The sequence below is a fragment of the Mustela lutreola genome, chromosome 9 (assembly GCF_030435805.1).
Source record: "Mustela lutreola isolate mMusLut2 chromosome 9, mMusLut2.pri, whole genome shotgun sequence".
NCBI classification, from domain to species: Eukaryota; Metazoa; Chordata; class Mammalia; order Carnivora; family Mustelidae; genus Mustela; species Mustela lutreola.
In genome coordinates this window covers 127,724,195-127,738,647 of record NC_081298.1, presented here as the reverse complement: position 1 = coordinate 127,738,647, position 14,453 = coordinate 127,724,195, and the positions used below count along the sequence as shown (strand labels likewise).

Genomic DNA, 14,453 nt, shown 5'->3' with positions numbered 1-14,453 from the left:
GGCGCCTGGGTGGCTCAGTGGTTTAAGCCTCTGCCTTCGGCTCAGGTCATGATCTCAGGATCCTGGGATCGAGCCCCACATGGGGCTCTCTGCTCAGCGGGGAGCCTGCTACCCCCCTCTCTCTCTGCCTGCCTTCTGCCTACTTGTGATCTCTGTCTATCAAATAAATAAATAAAAATCTTAAAAAAAAACAAAAAAAGACTTGCAGCTTAAGCCAATAACAATAAAAATACTGCATTCAGCAAGTCTCCACAAATCTCAGCTTCAACAGTTCTCTTGGTCACACCTTTCTCTAAATTCTACTGAAAACCACAAGGATATGGTGGTTATAATCTATGGAGGAGCAGTCTGGCTTAGTGATAAGGACTCTGGGAACATCAGTCTGAGTCAGGCTCTGTCAGTGGTGTGCTGAGTAACATCAGGAAAGTTACTTGCAGTTTCCTCATCCGTAAAATGCAGTTAATTCTAGTACATGCCTCACTAGTACATGCACTCTAGTACATTTAATCCTCACAATACTGTTGAGGATGAAATGGGTTAGTATTTATAAAGTACTGGAGGACACAGAGCAAGTTCATAGGAAGTTTAGCTATTATTATTGGCTGAGGTCATAAAGAAAAAGAATTGTAAGGTTAAGAGAGAGTAAAGAGGAGCCAAATTAACATCTGATCTTCTTATGGCTGCAAGATTAGCCCTCTAACGTGTCCTGAAAGATACTGTTTCAAGTCTTCCTTCACCAGCCCATTCCTGCAGTGTCTGAGTTCATTAGCTGCCCATGCTCCCCAAGGCATCCTGTGCCTTCCTCTATCATAATCAGCGTCTCCTGACTGTATGGTTCCCTCCAACAATGGACTGAGTTTCGTGACAACAGGACTGATTTTCATCAAGGTATCTCCACCCAAAATGGTCTGGTATTATGTGGATATTTAATTAATATTTCTTAAACAAATGAGAATGCATAAACAATAGTCACACATACTAATAAGATTTGAAGAGCACTATAAGGCTTGCCAGAAACTTCCTCTGCCTGACTGCAATAATCTTGGCAATTCCTATCACTAGACTCATTCCTCTGGATTAAGTCATTGCTTCCAGGAGGCCCTTGTTCAATAGATGAGTTAACTGAGGACAAGTAAATTAATCAGCACTTGTGGACAGTACTGTCGCAGTCTTAAGAGAATGACAGATCTTTTTCAGGTTAAGGAAGTTCTATTCTTAATTTGCTATTAAGTTTTTCATGTTTTAATCATGAATGGATTTAAAATTTTCTCACATACTTTTTTTTATAAAAAGATTTTATTTATCTATTTGACAGAGAGATACAGAGAACAAATAGGCAGAGAGGCGGGTAGAGAGAGAGAGAAAAACAGGCTCTCCGCTGAGCAGGGAGCCTGATGTGGGTCTTGATCCCAGGACTGTGGGAGCCAAAGGCAGCTGCTTAACCCACTGAGCCACCCAGGCAACCCATCACATATTTTTTTGCATCTAATGAGTTAAACATACTATTTTCCCCCTTTAATCTGTTTATAGGGCAAATTACATGTTTTTGTATGTCAAATCACCTTTGCATGACTAAGATAAATGAACTTTTTTGGTCATTATGGATTATCCTTTTTTATAAATTCTACATTTGTCTTTTTAATATTTTTTTAGAATTTTCACCTCTATATTAAACTGGCCCATAATGATATTTTCTCACACTGTTCTTATATGTTTTGATATGTCTCTGATAGCTTTGTATAAGTTGGGAATAATCCCGTTTCTGTATTTTGAAGCAGCTGTGTAAGACTACACTTTATCTTAGACAAAAGGCTGAATGGTAACAGAAACAGCTATGTAAGACTAGATTTACTGGTTCCTCCAGTAAAGACTCTGTGCTTCTCTTTTAGGAAAGATTTTAAACTATAGATTTAAAATATTTTATAACAATAGAGCTGTCCAGATATTTTATATTTTGAGTCAGTTTTGGCAAGTCGTAATTTGTTCATCTACATTTAGCATGCACCAGCAGACTGAGGGGGAGAGGGAGAGAGAATCCATAAGTAGATTCCCCACTGAGTGCACAGGCTGCTGCGGGCTCTATCTCAAGACCCTGAGATCATGACCTGAACTGAAACCAAGAGTTGGTTGCTTAGCCAAATGAGCCACCCAGGCACCCCAATATGCTCTTCTAATGTTTGCAGCATTTATATTTTTATTTCCTTTTCATTCCTAATTTTATTACTACCTTCTTTCCTTTTAAAATTGGTCTTGCCAAAGGTTTAATTTTATTAATCTTTTTAAAAGAGTCAAATACTGGCTTTCTTGATTCCCTGTATTTAATGTCTTTTGTTTCATTGGTTTCCTTCTACTATTTTTGCTTTATTACACTAGTCTTTTTCTAGCTTCTTAAGGTGAAAGCTTAGCTTATACATTTTCATCTTTTTTTCCCCAATATAACCGTTTATGGTCAACTGTATAACCTTGGGCACCTTCTGTGTCTTAACTTACTCCTATGTGAAATGTGGAGAGGAATAATACTGACCTACATCACAGGGTTAATGTAAGGATTCAATAAGTAAGATACTTAGAACCATGTCAGTTCCAGAGAAAGCCCTTAATAAACCCTAGCTAATATCAATACATCTTCATTTATGAATCAGCAGCTACTGACCCCTGATATGACTGAGGAGAAGTCTGTTAATTTACACTACTCCCCACCACTCTGTTTCCCACTGTTGATATTTACTGGTGGTTAATCTACTTAGCACTTTTACAACTTAAAAATATACTTAATCGGGGCGCCTGGGTGGCTCAGGTCATGATCCCAGGGTGCTGGGATCAAGATCCGCGTTGGGCTCTCTGCTCAGCAGGGAGCCTGCTTCCTCCTCTCTCTCTCTCTCTCTGCCTGCCTCTCTGCCTACTTGTAATCTCTGCCTGTCAAATAAATAAATAAATAATCTTTAAAAATAAATAAAAATAAACTTAATCTACTGTTTCATTTTCACAAACACCTGACATTGTGCAACTCTAAATTTTTCTTTTTATTTTGAAAACTTTCGCAGACGCTGATGATTTCACCCCAGATACCTCATCACTATTCCACGTTAACTACAACTCCAATGCCAGTACTAAATTACAGACATTTAACACAGCCATATAGTGATATTTAATACAGAATTCATATTCAAAAGTGTCCCCACTACCGTGAATACTGTCCTCAATAATAGCTTTCTCCCTTATCCATGATCTCATTGAGGGTCACACACTGCATTTTGCTGTCATGACTCTTTAGTGTCCTTTAGGAGTGGCTCTTTGGTCTCCTTAAATCATAAAGATTTCTTCCATCTTTTATGAGATTCACATTTTTAGAGTGCGGGTCAGTCAGCTGTTTCATAGATCAAATCACAATTTGGGTGTGTCTAATTTATTTCCTTGCACTTAGATGAAATTATTTTTGGCAAAAATAATACAGCAGTGATGTGCTTCTTTCAGCGCAATGTATCAGGAGACATATAATGCTGGTTTGCGCCATTTTGGTAATGTTAAATTTGACCACTTGGTTTAAGATTGGTTTACTTAGTTTTAGTCCTGAGTGTACCTCAACATGACTCAACAAAGCACTCACAAAAATTTTTAAATCCAGCACCTATTTCTACTGTTCTCATTACTCAGAGAGAGTACTTATTCTGCCATCCTGGTAGAAATGGAAGATGTAACTTGCTAAACTTAAACCACTAATACGGAATACCTTTAATAGTGATAGGAAGTAATGTTATATTCTGATTTTTGCTTCAAGAAAGGATACAATGGGGGCGCCTGGGTGGCTCAGTGGGTTAAAGCCTCTGCCTTTGGCTCAGGTCTTGATCCCAGGGTCCTGGGATTGAGCCCCGCATCAGGCTCTCTGCTCAGCAGGAAGCCTGCTTCTTCCTCTCTCTCTGCCTGCCTCTCTGCCTACTTGTGATCTCTGCCTGTCAAATAAATAAATAAAATCTTAAAAAAAAAAGGATATAATATTCTTTCCAAAGGCCAGGTCTTAAGAGAGATTCGATGGACAAAATACAGCTTAGCTCAATAATGTGATATAATGTGATACAAAAAATTTTTATTAGTCATGAAAAAAAATCCTGGCAGAACGCAAATTAGCACCTCAAACTTAACATCCAAAAACCCCAAAACAAAAAACTCTGAACATCTGTGTAGCACTTTAAAGTGTTTTTACACATAATACCTACATTTGATCTTGATAGCATTCTTGTAAAATGGATAAAATGATGACCAATTCTGAGACTCAGAAGATTAAGTGACTTGTCTCTTTTTGAATTATCTACACCATGTCATTCAAACCCCAAATTGTACCACAGATTCTATATTTACTTCCACTTAACTCCACTTTCAGCTAAATTACTAAAATATCTTTATTAGATAGGAAACATTTTAAAAATTAAATGAATTAAAGGGATTTGAAACCAACAGTATTTCATGTCCATTCTAAAGGAGTCAAGAACACAAAAGCAGCATTCTGATTATGAGGAGGCAACATCAAGTCTTAGTAATGACCACTAACAACACTAGTGTGCTCATTCTCTCAGTCTGTTAAACAGTAAGGGGGATCACCCACCTCTATCCTGAATCAGAAGGGCCATCAGTAAAACTCAATTTCAGAAGCACTGTCTGTAGTAATGAGGACTAGTTAGTAAGGCCAGAATGACAAAGCCCCAATGGAGAAATTTAGGATAGAGGTCTGTGATAAGCCCCAATTTGGCTGTTGGCAGATTCCACTTTGTCTCAAAGGAATAGTACCTCCTCAATCATTATCCCAAGTCAGCAGTGGTGACCTTCAATGCACTGAAAGTACTGTGGTGATTCAGGATGATCCCTTCTCATAAGAACAACAAAAAAATTTGTATGGTTCATAATAGTTCACAAAGCACTTCTGTACATACGCAATCTCATTTAATCGCCCTACGACTCTGCAAAGAAGGCAGAACAGATACTATCAGCTTCATTTTGTAAATGAAGAAAGCAAAATTTGGAGGTTAAATGACAGTTACACAGCTAGCAAGTGGCACTGGTAGGACTATAACTCATTTCTTCAGATTCTGAGGCCAATACTCTTCTCACTACTAACTCACTGCTAAAGATACGACAGTGCGTGAATTTCTCTAATGGAATAAGGGCATGTCAAATGTCTCATCTTTGGACCCACACAGGCTTTGCTGTGTGTCCTAGTGTCACTTAAGCAAAAGAGCAAAAATTACCACTGATCCTATACATGAATATGACAGGGACCAGTAGAACATAATTTCTTAAGACAAATAATTTTAAACCTTATACTCCCATTCCACCATAAATAGGCTAAAGCAGATGCTCCGCTGTCTCAAAGACCACAAATTAGAACTCACTGCCTGTCCTCCTCCAAGACCAAAAAGGCCAATTTTTTCTCTCACCTGCCAACCCACCTGGCCTTCCCTGTCACCCTTTACCGCCCAAATCCTCATCTCTAGAATGCTGTTCATCCTTGATCCGACCCAATCTCCCACCCTTCTTCTCCTCAAATCCCTCCACTGCTGGGCACCTTCCTTTTGTGCTCAGGAAGCCCCTCACAGACCTGCATAGCTTCACTGAATGGAAATTCCCTTAGCTCTTTGTCCTTTTGGCTGATCCCTCAGGATGCTGTTTTCCTCTGTTTCTCTCTCAGTTTACTACCACATATTCCATTTACATCAGGGTGAGGAGATAACTACAGTTATTTTCTTTGCTCCTCACTGTCCTTTCCAGACTATTATCTCTCTTCCCTTTTATGAAGTCATGCTTTCCTGAGGCTCATGCCATCTTGCAACACTGCCCTCCTCTTCCTCTTTATTGGTATCTCTTGATCACCTGGTCTGATCCTCATTCATTAATGTTCACTACTCTCCAAGGTTTTGACAACCACATGGATTGGATCAAAACCTCAACTCTCCTTTTTACCCCACTTAACTCACCATTTGCATTATTCTATGTTGAATCTTGTCATCATTAGAAACAGAACTACCACTGATGAAAGATCCCATTCTTCAAATATAAGTTCTTATCCTTGGAGATCTTGTACCTGATACACTCAATGACCCCAACAGCTTCTCCTCTTTCATCAGCATAATTTTCTTTCCTCATACCTCTTCATGTCAGTCCATACTTCAGAGTTCCTCTTTGCTGAAATTACTGTGTCAAGATCTGCAATTCCCTGTCCCTCCCTCACTGTCATGTCTATTAAAACTTCAAACCTGTGTAAACCTATGACTCTGCTTTACCCTTCTTTGTGTTTTTATCTAAGCAGCTGAACTTTGGTGGGGAAGAAAATCATACAATTAGGCATGCTGCTTTCAATTTATTTTTTTAAGATTTTATTTATTTATTTATTTGTCAGAGAGAGAGAGAGCAATCACGCATGAGCACACGCATGAGCAGGGGGAGCAGCAGGCAGAGGTGGAGAGAGAAGCAGGCTCCCTGCTGAGCAAGGAGCCCAATGCAGGACTCAATCCCAGGACCTTGGGATCATGACCTGAGCCAAAAGCAGCAGCCCAACGAACTGAGCTACCCAGGCATCCCTGCTTTCAATTTATATTCATGACCTCCAACTTCACAAAGGCATTCAACATTGCTCAGCACACGTACTGTCTTCCTCTACTAAGCATACACCCTTTACCCCCACTGCAATGTCTATTTCATGCCTACTTCTCTCTCCTGAAACAGAACTGCCTAATCTTCCCTAATCCGGGAATTTGGGAGTTCCCTAAACTCCCTAATCTTGCATCCATTCTTCTCACTACCAGCTAATAATCTTGCCTCATTAAGCCACCAGACTGGAACTCCCTCATCTTCCCATCTCAAAAATCAATACAACTTCCTGCCTCTGCACCCAACTTCTAGCCTGGCTGAACTTATTCCATGTCCTCAACTACGCAGGAAGATTCCTTGTAATGGTTCAACTTGCTTCTGATTTTAAGTCTTCGAGCTGTCAGCGTCCTACTCTCCACAAGCAAATTTAGCTGCATTCACACTCATCTTTCCTCCATATGTTACACTCAATGACTTTTTACCTAACCCTTAAATCTATGCTCTGGATTGTATCTCAATCTGCTTCCCTTGGACTCTATCAATAACCACCACCTTATATATTCAACCTGAAGCTCTCCCTTCCTTCCTCCCCTTCCCTTCTGTCTCCTTCAAGTTTGTGTGTGTGTCTTAAAGATTTTGTTTATTTATTTGAGAAAGAGAGAGAGAGTGTGAGACAGCACAAGCAGGGGGAGCAGAAGAGGGAGAAGCAGGCTCCCCTCCTGAGCAGGGAGCTCAACTAGGGCCTCCAATGCAGGACTCCAGGATCATAACCCTGAGCCAAAGGCAGACAGTTAACTGACTGAGCCACCCAGGTGCCCCCATTTTTTGCATTTAAAAAATAGCCTTTACTTAATAGAAAAAAATACACGAAGTCACAAGTGTTCCTAGAATGTGGAATACATGTTTTCTGACAAATTCTTTTCTACATTTTTTTTTTTTAATCAGCTCCATATATCAATCCTAAAGTACTGCATATTTTTTTGAGAACATTCAAAACCCTTCATTCACTCCACAAGTATTTACTGCCACCCTTAACCTACCATGTACTCCTACAGGTGCTGGGAATTCAGCAACAACACATTCGGCTTGGCCAGGAAATCACCATTAAGACAGACTCGGTCAGTTACCTCACCAGCTCTGTTCTCTCCATTTCCATTCCTCAACCCCAACCGAATCTCTTCCCCATGTAAGCATATGCCTCACAGAAAGCTGATACCACCTCCAAGGGTGGTCCTGATTATTTTCTCCCCAGCTTTCTTAAGATAAAACTGACAAATAAAAATTGTGTATGTTTAAGGTATACAACTTGATGTTTCGGTATTAGTACACAATGGGAAATGATCACCCAAACTGTGTCAATGAACATATCTACCTCACGTATTTTAACCGTTTTCTCTATCTTAGCAAATCTCAAGCATCCAACACGATATTGTTAACTAGAGTCACCATGTTGTACATCACATCCCAGAACTTATCCATCTTTCCTAACTGAAACTTTGTATCCTTTATCCTTCAAGTCTTTCTTACACACACACACACACACACACACACACACACACACACACACAGGTTTTCCTTTGACCTCATGTTTTCTTTGCACTCTCCTCCCCGAGGTGTTCACATTCACTCAGCCCTTCCTTAACCCCCATTCATTCCTATCTGCTGCAGTTCAGCTTCTGCTCACTTAACTAAAATGGCCCTTCCATGCATATTTTTCAGGACTACGCTGACTGCTCTGCAGTGCTTTGCAGTGATAACTCTCGGAGGCCTCTTTTCTTGCTTTCTGGGACAGTACACTCTCCGGGCCACTCTCATCCCCTCTTAGTTTTAATCCTAAATTGCCTCTGATGAAAGTATCAACAAGCAGTGAAAGGCTGGAAGGCAAGAAGCATAAGGAAGAAAGTAAAACAAGAGATAAGAATAATCTGCTGGCCTGTGGAGAATCAAATGCTAACTGAAATAATCAGACTTACATGTGTGAGTACAGCCCACAAGTCATCATCAAACCTCATTTTGTAGATGAAGAAATGTAGGGTGAAATTTTTATGCAACCTATGGCACAAGTTCTAAGACCAGATAAGCTGGCCATTCACGCTACAACCATAAAGGAAAGGCTGACACCATCTTTCCAACTTGCACAACCTTTGCTTAAACACGTGAGTTCCACTTATCATGTTCTTGTCTTCATTATGTACGAAGGCACATACATATATATGCAACTGCCCTACTGATGCAGAATGCACTCAGAATGTAGGGTCAAGGAGAGCTAAATGCAAAGCACCTTTCTTTAAACTATATTAAAACAGAAATTCATTGAGTATTTGAAATCCTCTGTGCTAAAATGACAAAGTGAGCTATTTATTTTTGCATATGATTTGAACATTTTTTATCTGAATTGCAAGCATGTCTAAACATGAGGCCTGCTAACTAGACATAACTAAAGCTGCCCCTCCATTATTGGCTATGATTTTTCCTTATAGCAGTATCAGGAAGCAGCCTGGTATATATACATGACATAACCTTGCCCTACATTTCAGAAGAAATACATTTTATTTTAAATAATGATTTTCAGTGATATGGGTAAACGATTTAATCTCCCATTCCCTTGCTTTCTTTTAAACTGAATCAGTAATCATCCCAGCAGTTAACCCAAAGCACAGGGATGTTATAGGGAAATCGGTAGTTATTTCTAAGTGTCTTGAGTTCCTTATGAGACAGGTTACTCTGGGCAACCCCACAAATTTCTGGCATTAGTCTCAAACAGGCAGTTAGACAGCAGAAGGCTATTCAAGCAAACAGAAAGAAAAAAGGTCCAAATTGTGTATGTTATTTCAAACAAAGACACTCATAAATGCAAAGAATAGTCTAGATTTTAAGAAAAGAAAACAGTAAAGTAACTCAAAAGAAAAGGAGCTAGATATTAGAAAATAACCTTAAGTAAGAGGAAGAGGTTGTTGAGACAGCTTAGCAGAGACAAAAGGCACTGCAGAACAGAGTCATCCATATTCCCACACTGTAAGATAAGGCAGATAAAAAGCCAATTAAACTATGTACAAATTTTTAAAAATTATGTAGGGATGATAACTTGGCTGGCTTATCTGTCCACCAGCAAAAAATTATTTGGTTTTCTTTAAAAAATTTTCTATAAAATATATGCTCATATATAATGTAATATTAACATTATTCACCCAAAATTTCCCCTCCAGAACTGAAGCCACGATGATCTCTTTTCTTTATAATGTTCACTCTATAGGTGGCGGAGTATTACTCTAAATAAGTCAGCAAAAGTCATATGAAGAGATAGAGAGCTGTGACTATTCCCAAATTGGAATGATGTGCCATCAGTCTGGTTTTTACCTTCTAATACTTCTTTCAGAGGTATGGCTTCCATATACAACTAATACTGCACAGAATGGTAAGCATGCAGTAGATGTTTTCGACATCTGCTCTGCCAATGCAGCAAATAATAGATCATGAACTTACTTTTCATGCAAAATTCAGAGTGCCAGATTATGCTTTGGATTTCACTGATTATTGCATTACTTAATAAAGGTTAATTATATTATAACAAAGAAACAAATGAAAGAATTTAGTATGTTATAAAAGCCTCTACCATTACAACTATTTTAAATAATTTTCCGTATCTACCATCTTAGAATTTTGCCCAAGATCATGTTGCCTGAGATCAACTTTCTAAACTGATAAAGGCACTTATTCTTAACAGGTACAGATACCAATAAAAACGATCAAGAACTGGAAACCATGGTAAATGATTGGTTTCATTACTTAACCATGTTTATAGTATCTACAGAGAACATCAAAAGCAATCTTCTAAACCTGGTATAGCTCAAATTATGAGAAAAATTATGCAAATATACTACATATAACAAAAATAGCTTTAGTTACTCATTCCACTAAATCAAAACAAGGACAGTAAGAAGGCAGCTAACTAAAAATGAATATTATGGAAGATAATTACCTTTAGTTGATTGTTAAATGAATCCATTTCGGATAACTTAGATGCAGTTTCTTTTTCAAGAGCGTCTAATTGTTCTTTAAGTCTTTGGCATAATTCTTCCTTTTCCAATGATTTTTTATGAAGCAAATCAATCCCTAAATCTGAAATACAAACATCAGATAGTTTACACTTGGCAGAAATTCTTCTGTTACTACTGGTGATTGACTTTTACTCTCACAATATATCTAAGTCAAACTCCTATGATGCACACCTTAAACTTGCACAGTGGTGTATGCCAATTATATTGTAGTAACACTGGAAAAAAAAGATGTATAAATATAAAATTACTCTATGGTTGTCTACATATTTTTTTAATTATATAAGTTATATAAATTATTTCATAATTTATATAACTATTCCCTTTTGGATTGCCATTAGGTTGTTTCTAATTTCCTACACACTCTCAACAACACTGGATATTATCAACCTTTTTTCATTTTCTCCAATGGGCAAAAAAAGAAACCTTATTGTTATTTTAATTTGTATTTCCTTGATAACAACTGAAATCAAACCAACACCTATTTATAGGCTCACTGGCCACCCTCTTGGATTGCCTCACCCCATCCACTGCTTTTTTTCTTTCTGTTGGGTTGTCTTGATTTCTGATCTACAGCAGCTATAAATTCTTGTTGTACTGTAGTTCCAATGCTGCACTGTTTATCGATGTCTTTCATCATGAAAAAGTTCATTTTTGTATCATTGAATCTGTAAATATTTTCCCTCATAGCTCTAGGGATTACTTGAAGAAATGTTTCCGACAGTGAGATTATAAAAAAGTCTTCCTTTGTTTTTATAACATTTTTTCCAGAGGTATTTTTTTTATGTTTAACCTCTTAGCTTACCTAGAATTTATTTATGTACATGGATTGAGGTAAAGAGCTTCCCTACCTCCCTTTCAGAGCGTCAACTGTCCTCCAGATCACTTATTTGGAAGCCCATCCTTTCCCCACTGGTGTTAAATGCCAAACTTATCGGCTCTAAATTGTGAGCTATATCTCACAATTTAGAGTACGATAAGGCATATATTTAGTTCCATCATTCTATGTTTCCTTTCTGATCAATAATACGCTACTTTAGGGACTAGAGCTTTCCTAACATGTTTTTTTTTTAATTTTTTAAAATTTAAATTCAACTAATTAACATAAAATGTACTATTTCTTTCAGGGGTCCTAACATGTTTTGATACCTGGTAGAGCTAGTGTGTTCTCCCCACCAATGTCATTCTTTTTCAAGTCTTGCCTCATCTTGCACGTTCTCTTCTAGGTGAATCTGTGAATCATCTTGCCAGGTTTCATTTAAAGAAACCTGAATGGAACTGAATGTACGGGACAAAGTAGTAGAGAATAACATCTTTACAACGTTGAGCTATATCAGCGCTCCGGAGTCAGGAACATAACATGTACCTACTTATCCAGGAATCTTTCATATCTAGCAGTAAAATTTTACAGCTACACATTTCTTTATACATAATAATGAGAATCCTAATGTAAATGAGACCTTTGTTCATGATATTTTCTTATTTTAAAAATTTTATTTATTTATTTGATGGAGAGAGATCCCACGTAGGCAGAGAGGCAGGCAGAGAGACAGGAGGAAGCAGGCTTCCCACTGAGCAGGAAGCCTGATGCGGGGCTGATCCCATGACCCTGGGATCATGACCCAAGCCGAAGGCAGAGGCTTTAACCCACTGAGCCACCCAGGTGCCCCTGTTCATGATATTTTCTAAGTGCTTTTGATATACAGTAAAAGTTGCTGGGTTTTACATTCTTTTTACCCAGACACCTTGCTAAATTAAATTCTCTTATAATTATCTTGTAGCTTTCCAGTATTTCAACAAATATTTTCTCAAGAAATTATACCTCCACTATGTGCAAGGCACTGTACTAGGTTCAATAGCAGGGGAAAAAGAAGGACAAGGCATGGGTCCTAGCCTCAAGTAGTTCAGAGTCTATTTCAGTTGGGAGACAAGCACTGTGGAAAAAATCAGTTAATTTACACACCTAGTACTCTTCAAAATAAGCATCACGAAGAATGGATGTTTCAACACTAGATTTGAATAGATCATATCTATGAGCAAACTGAAAATCCAGAGAGGCAATGTGGTAGTACAATGGGCTTCAGACTGAAACAAGAATTTGAGAACGACTATTGTACCACCTTGGGCAACCACTTAATCTCTCTGAGCCTCAGCTTTGCTGAGCTACACAAGGGGAATAACAATACCTACTTCACCGGGCTGTTGTAAAAATTAAAAGACACAGTGCATGAAAACTGCCCAGCATGGTGCTTGGCCACGGTTGGTGATCTTCAGCGGCAACAGGGATGCAGAGAGGAATCTAAGGGATACAGGGTGCTTTGAAAACTGCCAACAAAAGCTTCCAATTTTGAACCAATAACTGTAATAACAGGTGGATCGCATTCTGTAAGAAAGACTAGCTCTACCAGGTCCCCAATAAGACACAGTCCACATTCCATTCACAGTCCAAATACTGCAACAACAAGAGTGATGCTATGCTCTCTGTGACTGCACGGATCAGGAGGGCTGCTCATCCAGCCTCTGGAATGCCTGTGGAGGGGTGAGGTAGGGGCTGATATGCTTCGAACAGCCAAGAAGACAATTACGTGCAAGGAAGATGGTCTGAGAAGAGACGTGGACAGACCATTTCAGTGGAAGGTGGGAGACACAGCAGGAACAGTTCACAAAAGTAAAATTCTCTATGCCTGGTATTTCTTCCAAGTGAAGGGCCCTTCACTAGGATACCATTCCCAACTTCTTCCCACCCCTTCAGTAACTGATGGGCTCACGATTAAGGACTTGGGCATACACAGCCTAGGCCCTTCCAGTCCCTCGTGTTCTTGAGACTGAACTGCCCACAGGAAACCTGTTCTACTTTGCAGTACACCCAGTTTTTTACAGGGATGACTGTCCCACTCACAGGTAAGCCAGGCTGTCCAATACCAGCTTTACCAAAAATGAGGCAATATTTTTGGTCTCTCATATGTCTTGCTCCTTTGCCTTATTTCTCTATTCGTTCAGAACTTGGGCAAAGATGAGGGATGTTGTTAACTGGACTTCCTAAAGAGCCAAAAGTATAAGAAAGAGCCCCGGAATGGAAAGACTAACAGATACTCAAAGGGAGACATTTATAATACTTCAGTCAGTTCTAACATGGTATTTGCAGATTCACTTTTCTTTAAGTAAACCTTTCTTCTATTATGTTGTTACTGGCATGCTATCCAACATAGAGATCTTTTTTTCAGTATCCTGGTTGGACAATGGGTCAAGAAAAATGTGACATTCCACAAATTGCCTTGGACTATTTTGCTCCAAAGGTGTCAGAGGGCCAAGCCAGTAAAAGTCTTTATATGAATCAGATAGGTGATATGAAAGGTCTGGGAAGAGTGTTCCATTCTGCTTAGGTCTAATACTGCTGTACACGATCACCTAGAATTTCACAGGCTTGGTCCCATGGTAGAATTTCCTGAAATTCTTTCCATTAGTGTAGGATTTTGCCAGAATGTACATACAGTCTTGTGTTAGAGCCAAACCTATATCTTATTTAACTATAGTCTAACATTTTATTTGACTGATACTTGAAACACATGTTATGAAGATAGGAAGGCATACCACAATGACTAGTTATTTCATTCTTATTTATTTATAAGGGTTTTTTTTTCACCATAGCACATACCCTCCCTAATGTCCATCACCCAGCCACCCCATCTCTCCCACCTCCCTCCCCTCCAGTAGCCCTCAGTTTATTTCCTGAGATTGAGTCTCTCATGATTTGTCTTTCCCTCTGGTTTCATCTTGTTTCATTTTTCCCTCCCTTCCCCTATGATCCTCTATCTTGTT

The 14,453-nt window shown here is 38.8% G+C and overlaps 1 protein-coding gene across 8 annotated transcripts in view; it reads right to left on the bottom strand.

Annotated features, from left to right (window-relative positions):
* ITSN2 (intersectin 2) overlaps positions 1–14,453 on the bottom strand; it is a 140,246-nt gene that overhangs the window by 67,354 nt on the left and 58,439 nt on the right. For 6 of the 8 annotated variants that reach the window (XM_059132496.1, XM_059132491.1, XM_059132498.1 and 3 more), the window contains 2 exons: positions 10,559–10,698; positions 9,512–9,592 (listed from right to left, as the gene is read on the bottom strand). In XM_059132496.1, coding sequence (XP_058988479.1) covers positions 9,512–9,592; positions 10,559–10,698 — 221 coding nt within the window. The remainder of the gene's footprint in view (positions 1–9,511; positions 9,593–10,558; positions 10,699–14,453) is intronic. The other 2 variants (XM_059132492.1, XM_059132497.1) reach the window with 1 other exon arrangement.